At 38.1% G+C, this 14961-nt stretch overlaps 1 protein-coding gene across 10 annotated transcripts in view; it reads right to left on the reverse strand.

The window, feature by feature from the left end:
* Window positions 1-14961, reverse strand: part of FBXO38 (F-box protein 38) — a 56007-nt gene that overhangs the window by 33617 nt on the left and 7429 nt on the right. For 7 of the 10 annotated variants that reach the window (XM_049648057.1, XM_049648056.1, XM_049648061.1 and 4 more), the window contains exons 2-7: window positions 13472-13662; window positions 9221-9354; window positions 6261-6424; window positions 5898-6063; window positions 2832-2969; window positions 1500-1637 (exon numbers count right to left, since the gene is read on the reverse strand). In XM_049648057.1, coding sequence (XP_049504014.1) covers window positions 1500-1637; window positions 2832-2969; window positions 5898-6063; window positions 6261-6424; window positions 9221-9354; window positions 13472-13599 — 868 coding nt within the window. In that variant the 5' untranslated portion in view covers window positions 13600-13662. The other 3 variants (XM_049648059.1, XM_049648063.1, XM_049648064.1) reach the window with 3 other exon arrangements.

A 14961-nucleotide genomic window follows, 5' to 3' on the forward strand; every position in this document is an offset into this window, starting at 1 on the left:
CCAATGGATTCTCCCACTCGGTAGCCTGGCTTTTCACTCTCTTAATCGTGCCTTTGATGAATGGAAAAAATCTTAATTTTAATATAGTAGTTTATCAATTTTTTCTTCATGGTTAAGTGCTTTTTGGTAACCTGTTTAATAATAAATCTTTGTCTACCTAAGGTCAAAAAGATATTCTCCTACGTTTTCTTTTACAAACTTTTTGTTTTTCACATTTGGATCTATGAGTCATCTGGAATTAACTTTTGTGTGAGGTATGCTGACTCCTTAAGTAAAATATAAGGTAGAATCATTCTTAAACCCCCATTAGCAGAGAAAAGTCTGTTTCTCTCTCAGGATGTGGATACAAACTCTTAACTTTTGGCATCTCCCTCTAGGTCTTCTGATAAATGGTTTCACTGTGGTCTCCTTACCCCTGACTTTTTCCTGCTAGCTACAGCCATGCAGTAAAAATAATGCTGTTAATCTCGAGGAGGCCTGCTCCATCCCCTTTACACGATGTAATGAAGTCTACTTACGTCAGACTAGACTGACAAAATGCCTAAAAATGTAGTGCTTACTCATATTTTAACAGTATTAAGAATGTCAATTTGTTACCAATGGTACTTAATAATTTTCCACTTGTATTTCAAATATACAAAGTTAGATTTTTAGTTCTCAACTATTAATTACCTAACTAGCTGAATTTCTTACTATTTTTAGTGCAGTGAGATGTTTAATGTGGAGCACATTCCGTCACATATCATTATTTCAAAAACCATGAAAGGACCTAGAGAATAAAATATATTTTTATTTTCAAAGCCATCATCTGATGAACGGATCTAATATCCAAGTGATACACATGAAACCCTTTTATTTATTTTTTTTAAAGTTTATTTATTTATTTTGAGACAGAGAGGGAGGGAGGGACAGAGAGAGGGAGAATGAGAATCCCAAGCAGGCTCTGCACTGCCAGCACGGAGCCCAACATGGGGCTCAATCCCACAAACCATGAGATCATGACCTGAGCTGAAATCAAGAGTCGGACGCCCAACTGACTGAACCACCCAGAAGCCCCAACATGAATGAAAGCATTTTATATACCATCAAGTAATAGACAAATGTCAGACACTATTATTACCAATGACTGAGTCCTTTTGTAGACCTAAGGTATACAAGTCAAAAATCGTCTCATCACCAATGGACACTTGAAATCCCTGTATCTCTCAGAAAAATTCTAAATACAACAGATGTATGATTAACTAATAAGTATTAACAAGCCAGAAAACATGCCTTACCACTGTACTATTTATTTTGAGACGGTTGAACACAGCATAAAAAAAAAAAAAAAAAAAGACTGCTATCCCATGCTCATGGTTATTCTCCATTACACACCAGACAGAAAGGGCAATTACTAACAAGCATTTTCTTTTAAAATGACTCACGAGAGAAGCTATAAAAGCGTAATAATTTTTTAAATGGATTTAAAAAGTATTCAGTAACTAAAGTAAAATGAGTACCTGATCTCCAACTGTCTTCAACTACGTGTTGGATAAGACCTCCAAGGAAAGGAACTCGAACCATTTCCAAATGTTCCAAGTTTCGGGCAGAGGCTAAGCCTGTTACTAAGGGGACATACTTCAAGGAGTTTGTGGGTCCTGGTGGGGGGAAAAAAACTTCAGTGGAATGACGTAAATTGCCTTAAAAATAAATTTTCAAACCAGCAGCTGAAATGAATTAACTTATGAATTCTATGTGTGAAACTGACAGCCAAGTAGTTGACCCTCTGTAACTTATACCTATTAAAAATGAAAGTACGTATTAGCCTGTTAACCATATATTTATTCAGCATAAGGATTTCTCAGTAACACTGGAGAGACACTTAGTATTTTTTGTAAATCCCCTGAAGTCTCAATAGTTTTGAACTCAAAATAACTACGGAGAGAAAGCCAAGTTGAAAATTTGATCCTTCACTCAAGTAAATAGCTGATCATAAATACCTCTCTAGGTGACCAGTATTGTATTAGATGTTATGGAAGATCACAAGATATAGTCCAATCTATCAAAGAGCTTGTAAATGACATGGAGATGAAACCAACATGACTAATTATAAGGATAAAAAGGTGTAACATATCAACTACAAAAACAGGATCTGTTATACTATATGAAAAAGAAAAAATAAGAAGAAAAGGCAGGTGTATGGGAAAAGGCAGAACTCGAAAGACGTACGCAGGTGGAAGGAAGTGTCTCCCTCAGGACAAGGAAACATAACACAGTGTAAAGGAAGACACTGAGGTGAAGGCTGGTATGGTTGCATAGGGGACAGGGAACAGGCAGGTCTGAAAATAAAAGAAGGTACATCTTGGAAAAGAGTCAAAAATAAAGATAACAAGAGAGGCCCTGGTTAGCACTTTAAAGCAAATACTTCCCACTTGATAATCTAGGGCAACAGAATCACTGAAGGTTTCTGAACAGAAAAGCAGTGCTTTTTGCTTTACAGGAGATTAAGTCACAGTACTATTTACAAGCAGGATAGTTAGGAGACAAGAAACAAAGAAATCAGACGGAGATCTATTAAAACAATCCTACCGAAAGTAAAAAGAGCCTATAAAAATATGTAGAGACACTGTGCTGCTTTTTTTTTTTTTTTTTTTTGCTAAGGTAAAACACAAATCACGTCTACGGACTTTAAAACAAAAAGTACATTTATTTTCACGAGGTAAGTAAATTATAAAACATAAACAGTAATAGCATAGTATAATTCCATTTACAAATGTGGCTATGGGTTTCCTTTAGGGTATTTCCGGAATAGCATATGCACAATTAATTCCACCACAACCATGTACCATTACCTGCACAGTTCCTCATGACGAAAGTTCGTAAACTGATGCAAAGAAAGTCTTTGAACGGCTGTGGTTTGGTGAGTCTTACCCATTTCATATAAAGGTGCCTTAGCATCGGGATACAAGGAATTTCAGGAACATTCACCCCTAAAAACATATACCAAAAAAAAAAAAAAAAAAAAATCACTAAAAAACTGTATTCTGTTTGTATTCTGCCTGTGTAAAAATGTAAGGTTCTGCTTTTCAAGTTGACAATTTATCCTTCATGGATATTTTTAACAAAACAAACTACCTAATTAAATTCTATCAAGTTTGGCTTATTTAAAACAGGCTCGTAAAGAACAATTTAAGCAAACCGTAAGTGTACTACTTTGTTCTACTTTGTTATTTCTTTAGAAAAGGCAAATGGGAAGATGAGATTTTAAAAGTATTTCCACATTTTATACACATGAATCTTTCTCATAAGTCTGTAACTCTTCTGGGACTCACATACCCAAGAAAAATAAAATGCAAGTAAGTTACTGAAAACAAAATTATGTGGAAGGAATACACAACAGTATTCTTTGATGTCAATGCCCACCATCCCGCCAGTGAGAAAACTAAATGTCTCAGGACACAGGCAGGCTAGCTGGTTTCAAATATTGTGGTTTCTGGATGATATCCAGAGACAGACATTAAAGTTGTTTCTACCAATGAATGAACCTTAAGGACTTGGAACTGTGTGGCAGGAGCCAGTCAGTATGACTCTGGGAAAAGTGAGAAACCCATCAGTCATTTACTTTACTATTTCAAACTGATAAAGGTACTTTATCCTTCTGATCTGTAAGTGGCTTAACACTAGGAATCATACCTGCAAAGGACCCTGGCTGAAAGAAAGGGAGGTAAAGGGGCAGGAAAAGCCAAGACACATGAAAGAAGAAAGACAGGTAACTTGTAAGTTCTAAATGGAAGGAAGTGGATCAAGGAAACTGCCCAACAACTAAACCCTGCAGGCTCGTGAAAAGCTAAGGAAGTGACACAAGTCTTTGAGAGAAATCCGAGGACACGGTGAGAGACCATTTAACAAGCAGTAGCTGGCAAAACCAGTTTAATACGACTTTGCACTCAAGTTGCTAGAAGCCCTGCTAGAGAAGGCAGAATCAAGAATACGTGAACGGTAGTTTCTGTGAAGGCTAAATTCCACAGGATGCTCCAGTATCAGGATTAGTCCTGCCATCCAGCCCTCCCCAAAAAGCAGTTACCTTTAGCCTGGAACTACGCATATACACTGTATGGCAGCAGACAGGAAGTAAAATAGGGGATGAGACCAAAGGAAGAAAGGCAGAGGAAACGAAGTACAGACCGAGACTCAAGATGCAGAATTTACAAAGGTATGTTTAGCACCTACCAAGATGGTGGCATTTCTAATTAGGAATCTCAAAGTAGCAAGGGTGAGACAGATCTAGGCAACACTGCGATATCCTGTGCCCAATCCACGTTTTGCCCCAGATCCATTCTATAAACAAAGGACAGTTACGGGTCCTCCCCTGAATGTGCATTAATTTACTGTACACATTTGTATCACCATCACAGTGTTAAACTGCTGAATTAATCAAATGAATTCATGCATTTCAACAAAATTTACCAACCACTTATATCTGCAATGAACAATGACAGGAATTATGGAAAATATAAAGATATAAAAACAGTTTCTGACTTTACAGAGCCTATGTTATAAACTGCAGATATCACAGAATCTTTGTATCTAAAAATCCAATCCCAAACTAGATATCCAAGTGCCTAATCAGAAGCACTCCTTGATCTTGTAAATAAAAGGCTGCTAGAGAGCTTTCTTCTTATGCCATAATTGTGCACCTAAGTCCTATTTAAGACCTACTTCTGTTAAAAAAAATAATAATCATAGTAATTTTTTAAAAAACGGGGGAGGGGTGTGGGGATGCCTGGGTGGCTCAGTTGGTTAAGCCTCTGACTTTGGGTCAGGTCATGATCACACAGTTCATGAGTTCGAGCCCCCACACTGGGCTCCGGGCTGACAGCTCAGAGCCTGGAGCCTGCTTCAGGTTCTGTGTCTCCCTCTCTCTGCCTCTCCCCTGCTTGTGCACGCACACACACACTCTCTCTCTAAAATAAGTAAACGTTAAAAAAAAAAAAGACCTACTTCTTACCATCCCTGCTGCACTCCCTGCACCACCTCACCCAGTTTCAGCAATTTGTAGTTCTTAAACCATGACCAATACTCAGAATAATGCTTAGAGCAGAACAGATACTCAATAGGTGTATTTTTAAAAAAACATTTAATAATAAACATTAAAAGTCTAAGGTAACAGGAGTCCTCCCAAAATCCTTTCCATAATGTAAGCCAAAGGTAACAAATTTGGGGAAACATTTGCCCTTATTATTACGTTGAAATTATTGTGATATAATTTCATCAACTATGTGGATGGAGGATATACACTATAATCACTGCAAATAAGGTGCCTTTGGAAAAAAAGCACCCTATTTCCCATTTCTCAGGGAAAAAGAGAAGTGGCAGAATTTTCCATTGGCTCTGGGTTGAACATAGGAGAATTTGTTCTAGAGCTGAGGTGTATAAAAAAGGAGCCTGTAGCTGCATGTAGCTATTTGACAAATGAACGTAAGATAAAAATTCAATTTTTCTGTTTCACTAGCCATAGTGGGCACATGGGATAGTACAAACATAAGACATTTCCATCATCACAGGAAGCTGTATTGGAGAAATCTCTGAAGGGTTGAACTAGGACCGAAAGGGCAGGGAACAAGGGCAAGATTCTGGCTCATTGAATAAAACAAGACAAAAAACAAAACCTACCAACTTTCAAAACTGCTCAAACCATCTTCAAAAAGGGAACAGACTGGTTGTGAGGCAGTATTTCTCTCACTCCCCAGACCCACCTAGGGCTCTTTAATGGGAAATATAAATTTGTGTACAAGCATTTCTCTGGCCATCATCGATCAACAGAGCCATTTCTACAATTCTCATTAGTCCCTTTCAGTGACTATTCAATTATAGGACATTTCAAGGAGTCACAGGTGACCCAAGAGACATGTACTCACCAACTAAATGTAAAGTTTGAATTTTGGCTCCTATAGGAATTTTCAGTTTATTTTCAGGAGGAATTGGAAACGCTCCATTACGATTACGAAACTTCCCCAAAATATGAACATGCGGCATATATGTCCATATAGATTCTACCAACTCCAAATGAGAAGTTTCCACACCCTAGAAAATAATGCCAAGCAAGCATAAGAAAGGCTATTAATTTAGCATGAAAAGCGCCTATTTCTGTATCATAATATACTAAGTATGCAATGGGACTTGAATTTTGTTATGGATGAAATCTGGATGTGAGGGAACATGTTCTTTCATTTTCTGATATATTATTTCATCAATCAGTTGATGTCACCAGGTACACTCACCACTAAGTTTGGGCATGCCTGCAAAGCTTCCAGAACTCCTGGAATGCTAAAAGCCTCATGCCCCCGTACCCTTCGCCTCTCAAGGTATCTAGGGTGAAGGCCATATAGCTGTTCGACGTCTGGCATCTTCTTCAATAGTGTGAGAAAACTGGAATCTGTGAAGCCTGAGAAATTCAGAAGTATTTAGAGGCAAGTTCACCTTTCTGTTCATGAACATTTACTAGTCACTTCTAATTTTTATCAAAAGTTAACAAAAGGTGTCATTTTAAAAATTTTGTAAGACTGACACTACAGCTGAACAAATGGTTAAACAGAAAACATATTCCTTAAGCAACAGAAGACATGTGTCAGAAACCCCACTTATCCTGAGTTAATATCTTACAGAGCTAAGGCTTTTTATCACTGCCTTGGTGGTGTTTAAGGCACAGAAATCTTCGACTAGGAACAACACACTTTTAACCTGGATAACTTGCACCTATTACTGGACTGGTGGCTGAGGAAGGACCACCTACCTGATCAGCACCGCCCCCCCCCCCCCAAAGGTACTCTCTGGTCCAGAGAACCTCTAGGGCTCTGCAGACCACACAACTAAAAAATGAGTAAGATGTGAGGAAGCTCCCAGTTCTAACCTAAATCCCAACAAACCAGGTTCTCTTGGTCTATCCATTTCCTAATAATTACTCTATCCTGTGTTTATCACTCCCTGGACATTTTGGAAAAATGACATTCTGAAAACTGAAAATGAATTGAAATTGAAATGACATTCTGAAAAATGAAAATTTCGTTTCTGAAAAAGACAAATGCAAGTTAGCTAAGAGTATCTAAGTGAACCAAACTGAAAGGATGCTGAGCTCACAGAAAGCTATTTATCTGGGAGGCTGTGTTCCATCCACCAGATGGGAACAGTAAGGCAGATTACTTCCACCACTGCAGGGGATTTGGTATGGTAAGTAGGGAGACAGTTGATACTTCATTATCTGGGATGTTTTGTCTATAATGGAGGTTGTCAGAGAGTCACTTGTCTGCTCACTAATGACAGCTAAAATTATTAATTCTCAAGAACATAAATGAAGCCCCAAATCACTAAGTCTTACATGAGTTGTTCTATTTGCACAGGGCTGGTGCAGATGATTGTGTTAACTTTCGAATCACAAAACTGAAGAGTTAAGAAGAGACCTCAAGGATCACTTGGTCTGATTACAATAACAGCTCTTGCAAAGCAACCTTCACTAACTGAACCAATCAATGTGCTAACCATTCTATATTCTCTCATCTACTCTCACAACCCCCCAAAAAGGTAAATGCCCCACTTATGAATGTAAAAAATGAACTTGAAAGAATTGAAAAGCTACCAAGTGGGAGAGCCAGAATTCAAAACCAGGTGTGACCACTGCCAATGCCCATCCTCTTTTGTCACATACTTACTACACATTGTCTCTCGTTAAAACATCGGTAACGTTCTACCTTTACAGAGATCATGTGACAATCCAAAGAACTCGCATATGTAAACCATAAAAACCATGGTTATCGTTACTACATAGAAAATTGGGGCTTAAATTCTAGGTTTAAACTAATGCCAGGGTGGCAATTAGTAAGCAAAGTTAAAGAGATCTTATTCTAGGCTACAGACTGTCTGCTTCAATCCTCTTTTACAGTCACTGCAGGAATGGGAAGCTTTGGGCTTACAGTTATTTATCACAGTCTGAAAGAAATCAGCAAAGATTCTCTTCTAATTTGATAAGGGACAGAGATGTTAATGCGAAGACTGCATCACATGGGACTCTGCTATCTCGCCTGATACAGTACATTAATCCCATCGCCAGAATTCCTGCTGACCTAACCTCTGTTAAAGCAAATCTAACATAAGGAATGACAGTCATTTTCACACTGCCCTCATTTTTTGTCTTTCCTGCTATAACTGATCACTCTTTGGAAAACAATGAGCTCTTTTCCCTCAGAATGGTTTCTTTGAAGTATTTGAGGACAACTGTGGTTTGCCTCCCTCCTACTGAGCTAAGTTCTAGCCTTGGGTCTTTGCAATGTTCTTCACAAAAAGGTATATGCTGATCACTAGCTCTGGCCAAAGGATAAGAGCTACCAGTTGACTGATGATCTTTTTGAAAGGATACAGCCCCCCAAAGTGTATAATATCCCCGTATTGCAGAGATAGTCTGCCCTATTCTACTTCACTTCTGTCAAGGCTCCCCCACCCCACCCTCATCACATCTTCAAAATATCAAAATTGGGATAATGCTAATAAAATGTGGTTCAACAAGACATTTAAAATTGCTACGTAGCAGTAACGAAAAGGCACTAATAAATGGATTGGTGTTAACTGAAAAGAAGCCTTGACTGGCCCTTAATTTTAATTCTTCCCTTTCAGATGTGCTCTACTTAACTAAAGTCATCAACTTTCTTATCTGGTCTCTACCTGAGGTCTGTTTTGTGGTCAGGCCACTAACTCTGAAATCTTCACCTGTAAGGCGAATTATGCCTTGAGAATCTCTAAGACCTAGCATAGTCTCAAGGGCTAAAGAAATGAAAGCTCCAGAAGTGCAAATTTCTGTGGCCTGCTGGAGCAGCTTTACAAAAACTGATTAATATTTGTTTCACCAGAGGATGCCATTAAGGGGTATAGAAAAACTATGAAAACCTGCATCGTAGAACAACAGACATTTTGTCTAATATAATAGACATGTATTGAATTAACAGCTAAATAAGTATTCTCCAATCATATACTTGTGGAACAGGTTGATATAGCTCCCTAAAGAACTAAAACTGTAAAGCCTCAAGCAAAACACATTTTATCAACCCAAACCAACCTCAGTAATTTAGATAAGATTCTGCCTCCCTACCAGGAGGTGATTTAGATTACCTATCTTAAGACAAGTAATGTTTGATGTGAATATTATTAGTTTCTAGTAGGACTCCAAGGTACCTTACAGGCTAAATCCACTTACCACTTGGCATGTATTCCCACCACCGCCCTGCACAGAGATCCACAACCCTCACCACTCTCAGATATAGGGTCACTGCTTCTTTTAGCTTCCTGGAAAGACATTCCATACACATGATATCCTGCAGAGGGAGGTACCTTTGTGAGAGAAAGAAACTCATATTTATCAAGTGGATAAGTACTTCCTCTCACCAACAGGTTACTTTTTTTCCTTCTCCAACCCCTCAAATAAGACTTTAGGAATATTTACAGGGTTTTAAGATTAACATGCACTTAAAGCTTTTCACTAAAAACAGAGGAGTCCGCAAATACTCAAGCATCCAAATAAAGTACTGAGATCCCTCCAAAGGGTGTTTGCTAAAACTTGCCTTTCTCCTTTTAAGTCTTCACAAACCAAGAAAATCTCAAGGAAAAAAAAAAAAAAAAAGAAGAAGAAGAAAAAAGATTTCAGTGCATCTCCAGGCCTCACGATAAGGGAACATGAACAAGATCAGAGAGAACTAATCAATATGAACATGGCCAATGTAAGTTTATAGCTTTTACAGAATCCATTTCCTGTAGTGGCTAAAAAAATTCCTCTATGCTCCCTCAACACCACCCAGAAACTCTACGATTTTCTCCATCAACAATATGTATACTAAGTTTACAGTATACCATTTTTTTCCTATATCTTTTTACCTTTTAGATCACACTCTGATAAAAGTATTGCATAAGCATTAAATGAGAACACCTCATCTCAACTACAATTTCCTCTTTTCCAACTTCCCCTGCTATCTCTTCCTTCCTGAAACTTTTCAACTAACCTCTACTTTTGTTGTTTTCAGTAATAGCAATACGCATTTTGAAAGATCAAAAAATTTCATCTTTCTCTCTTCCTAAACACCTCTCCATGCACACCTAGATGATGATGATGATTTTTTTTTTTTTTTTTTTTTTTTTTTAAGTAAAGTGGCGCCTGGGTGGCTCAGCTGGTTAAGTGTCCGATTCTTGATTTTAGTGCAGGTCATGATCTCGTGGTTCGTGGGTTTGAGCCCCATATCGGGCTCTGTGCTGGCCGTGGGGGAACCTGCTTAGGATTCTCTCTCTCTCTCTGCCCCTACCCTGCTTGCTCTCTCTCTAAATTAATTAATTAATTAAAAAAATAAAAAAGGTAAAAACAGAGGCTCAATCAGTTTAGCTCCTCTTGGTTTCGGCTCAGGTCATGTAATGGGTTCATGTAATGGAGCCCCAAGCAGGTTCTGCTTGGGATTCTCTCTCTGCCCCTTCCCCCCTTCTCTCTCAAAATCAATAAGTAAAAATTATTGAAAATTTTTAAAAAGGTAAAAACTACCCTTTATTGAGCTCACATTATGTCACAGATACTGTACCGTAGTCACTGTTTCACGACTTTACAAAGTAGCTTGTTCTTCATTTGCCCTCCCCCAACCTTTTTCTTTCTTTCTCTGCTAGGCTGGGTTCCCTATCACTCCGGCTAGCAGTTGATTTTGGCCAAAGTACATGATAGGCAAAGGCTTTCTGCTATTGCTAGTCGCCTAGTTGAACTCTTCACCCCTTATGAACCTCTCTCAATCGTCCCTTCATTAAATGAGCTTCAAATTCTGAGGCTGAGTATATGTACCGTTTCCTGCTAGAACTCCCACTGGTACAGGAGGTGCTATTTTACAAGTGGGAAAACAAACTCACAAAAGTTAACCTGCAAAAAGTCAACAGCTAGGAAAGAGGAAGGAAGAGCAGGGATGTCAACACAGTTGGGTTTGACTCTAATTCCTAAATATTAAGCTAATTCTAAAAAAAAAAGTCTAAGTGTGTCTGCTGAGTATTTCTCTGCTCCATTTTTTTTTCCACCTCTGGACTCCCCCGCTTCCATTTTAAACTCTTTAAAGAGAATAAAATCAAACCTTATTTTACACACTTACACACACGCGCACGCGCGCGCACACACACACAAGCATTACAGCTAACTTACAGCCTCCAAAACTCAGATATAAGTAGGATAATTTTCAGAAACAATAGGACTCCACGTTTTATAAACAATGAAAAATACTCAATTTGTTTTCTGAATCAAGTTACACACTAAAGAATTTTTGCCTCAAATCACTGATTGTTATCCAAAGTATATGCCTAGGTAAACATTACAATCCCTTTAAATACAAATAGATCAGTGATCACATGAAGATTACATCATATTTGCCCTCAGGAAAAAAAATGTATTAGAAGAGATGTGACACTTGATTCCATTTCTTCCATTTGAATAGTCTTTTCCAACTGCGAAATGTTATCTGATTCATTCTCAACTTAAAATATGGTCCAATTCTTTTATATGTCCTGCCATTATTCAACAAATATCTAACACATATTCCTAGAAACAATCTTACCTATGCTTTCTTCCAGGATTTTAACAATGTTATTATTTAACTCACTGATGCCTTTAGAATTTGTTGTCAGATAAGGGAGAGAAGAACATACTTTCATCACTTTCTCCAATGGTTTTTGGGTTATGACATCATCACTGAAGAATCGACTCAGCTCTTCCTCACTGATATGAATACCAAGTTTATCATAAACTAGATCTGAATATATATTTGAATCCATATATATACCTATATATATAATGTATATACATATATATATCACCCAACTATCTGTGATTTATTTCTCTAGTACCAAATCTTCAATTATTGTATATTTTAGATTATATATGTACATATGGCAGGGTTAGGCTCTTTTTCTGAAAAAACTTCAGACATCTTTCTGCCAAATGAACTTTAGCATCCTTTTGTTACATTATAAAAATTCTGTTATTCTGGGTTACCTATTCCCAGACAGAAGTGAACTGACAAAACTACAGTGTCACACAACAACAATCTGTGGAAGATAAAGAATAATACAAATTCATGTCAGAAAAGAAAAATAAGGTACCTGTGGTTCCCTACAGTAGTTCTGCTATCATTATTTTAAAACTTCTCGGGGTGCCTGGGTGGCTCAGTCGGTTGAGCGGCCGACTTCAGCTCAAGTCATGATCTCACAGTTCGTGGGTTTGAGCCCTGCGTCGGGCTCTGTGCTGACAGCTCAGAGCCTGGAGCCTGCTTCCATTCTGTGTCTCCCTCTCTCTCTGCTCCTCCCCTCCCCTGCTTCCACTCTGTCTCTCTCAAAAATAAATAAACATTAAAAAATTAAAAAAAAAAACAAAACCAAACTTCTTAATTGGCAAATATTCAGTAATTTTTAAAAATTCAAAACATTTCTAAGAACTCCATGTATGGAAACTTCCTGAAGGTAAATAAAACAATGGAAAAGCCAAATGCTTGGAAAACTCCATTGCAGTTTTTAAGGAAAAAAACTGGAAGCAATCCAGATGTCAGACCACAAGGGAGAAGTTAATTATCATGTCATAGTCAATGACTAAGATGCTAATTAGGAAGACCCCGTCGCAATATGAAAAAAGGCAGAACACAACATAATCGCTAATGCTCACTAAGCGCTTATGCTATGCAGTGTGCTGAGTGCTTTAAAAGCATCAGCTCACTGAATGCTTACAGTAACATCTTTATTGATCGCTGGTCCGAGGCAAGTAAATCAAAGACTCATGATTCACACTCAGGTCTCCAACTCCAGAGACAAGGTGTCTTAGGGTTGTTTATCTGAATGAACAGTGACTGACAGAAGCAAGCAGGGGAAACTGGAATGACAGGTTTTTGTTTTCACTTCTTTGTTGTTAAAATGCAGTCTGGAAAATAACATACTCAAAAAATCTGTTTTTGAAAAAAACTTTACCACAAAACAACTTTAATGTGTGCACTGCATATAGTAACGATGGGTATTATTTCATGAAACTTTTATTTCAATCACTTACATATATGTGCATAATGAAGAAAATGTTTCTCACTGTGGTTTGTAGTCAAAAAAGTCAGAAACACTGCCTTATGTTGTACACACATGGTACTGTAATAACAAAAGTCAACAAATCAGTCAATAAGAATTCCAAGAAGTCTGGAATGTTAACACAGTCTAGAGAATGGATGTCCAACAGAACTTATCGCAACAAAAGTTATCTCTATCGTTAATGTCTACGCTGTCCTACACAGTAGCTACGAGACACATAGGGCCAATGTAACTGAGGAATTGGAGTTTTAATTTGATTTCATTTAAATTTAAATGCCATATGTAGCTAGTGACTACATAGAGAGTGCAGCTCCAGAATTTGCTCCTACTTATACATTCTAGGTGGGTAAAAATCAACCAAACAAAATCTTACCTAAAAATATGACAAAGCACTTCATGTGAAAGTTGATTCATATAATCCTTTGTTTCATCGGGTATGGTTTCCTCAGGGATTTCATTATTCACGAGACATGTTTTAACACTTTTCTTTCGTGGACCCATTGCTATGTTACCTCCAGTATCAAAGAGCAAATCTTCCCTCTTGGTTACTTGACTGCAAAGCACCTGAAAGCAAGCAGAGAATAGACTAAATAAAGCACACCAAACCCAAACTCAGAAATTATCCCTATAAAACAGACTTTTGTAAAACCACGCTTACTTGAAAAGAGAAAGAAGGGTACCCACAGACCACATTCAAATTAATAAAAACATTACACAAAACCCACAGAACATCTTTTTCTGAAGAGCAGCAGAGAATATAAAAATGCATTATTTAGAACAAGGAAAAATAATTCAAGGAATCAGGATTCTACATTCTATTCTGTACTCTGTTCCTTCCTAGCTAATTCACTCAGTCTCCCCAAGCATCAATTTCTTCCACTTTAAGCTAAGATCATTAAACCAGGTTAACAAAACTCCTTCCAATTACAGAGCTCCCAACCCTAGGACCATCCCTCACACAGAAGGTACAAGAGGACTGTTGGGCCCTAGTCCTGGATCTGCCAAACTACTTCTATGAACTTGAGTCACCTTTTAAATTCTTCATTTTCCCCCCTATAAAGTCAGGGGATTAGACTCCACAAGTAGGTCCCAGAACCCTTCATAAATCTGATAAAAATTACAGACCTTCTGCTCAAAATCTAAACACTGTTTATGTGCAATTTCAGAGAGAGAACAAAACCACCCTTTTCCTCTCCTGTAAACATTAAGGAGCAAAGGTTAATTCACTTTTGTGTCAAATGTATGTTTCACTTGTTTTTAAAATAAGCTTTGGGGTGTGCCTGGGTGGATCAGTGGGTTAAGCATCAGACTTCGGCTCAGGTCATGATCTCAGTTCGTGGGTTCAAGCCCCACGTTGGGCTCTGCACTGATGGTGTGGAGCCTGCTTTCGATCTTCTGTCTTCCTCTCTCTCTCTGCCCCTGCCCCACGTGAGCTTACACACGTGCTCTCTCTCCCTCTCTTTCAAAATAAATAAAAATTCATAAAACAAAAATAAAATAAACTTTAGTAAAGGAAGAGAGGGGAGGAGGGAGGAAAAGGAGAGGATGGGGTGGGGGGCGGGAGGACAAATTAAAGTCAGATGAGCAAGCACCCAGAGGTTTGTTTTATTTTGCTGACCAGGATAAGAGGGAACCATGTGAAAATAGTGTCCTTTAAATAGCATTATCAATTATCATTGGTAAAATTCTCAAAAACGTCCTGGACTCGAACTCAGAGAACTCTAGATCACAGCCTAACCTTCGTCATGCCACAGTGATGCACAGAAGTGCAGTTCCAAATCAGTGGATCTCTAGTAACTGCTCCGTTTTGTGCACCACCTTCTCCTTTTCCCTAATTGTAATCCTTTACTATTAAAACTTGCT

This window comes from Panthera uncia (genome assembly GCF_023721935.1).
Source record: "Panthera uncia isolate 11264 chromosome A1 unlocalized genomic scaffold, Puncia_PCG_1.0 HiC_scaffold_17, whole genome shotgun sequence".
NCBI lineage: Eukaryota > Metazoa > Chordata > Mammalia > Carnivora > Felidae > Panthera > Panthera uncia.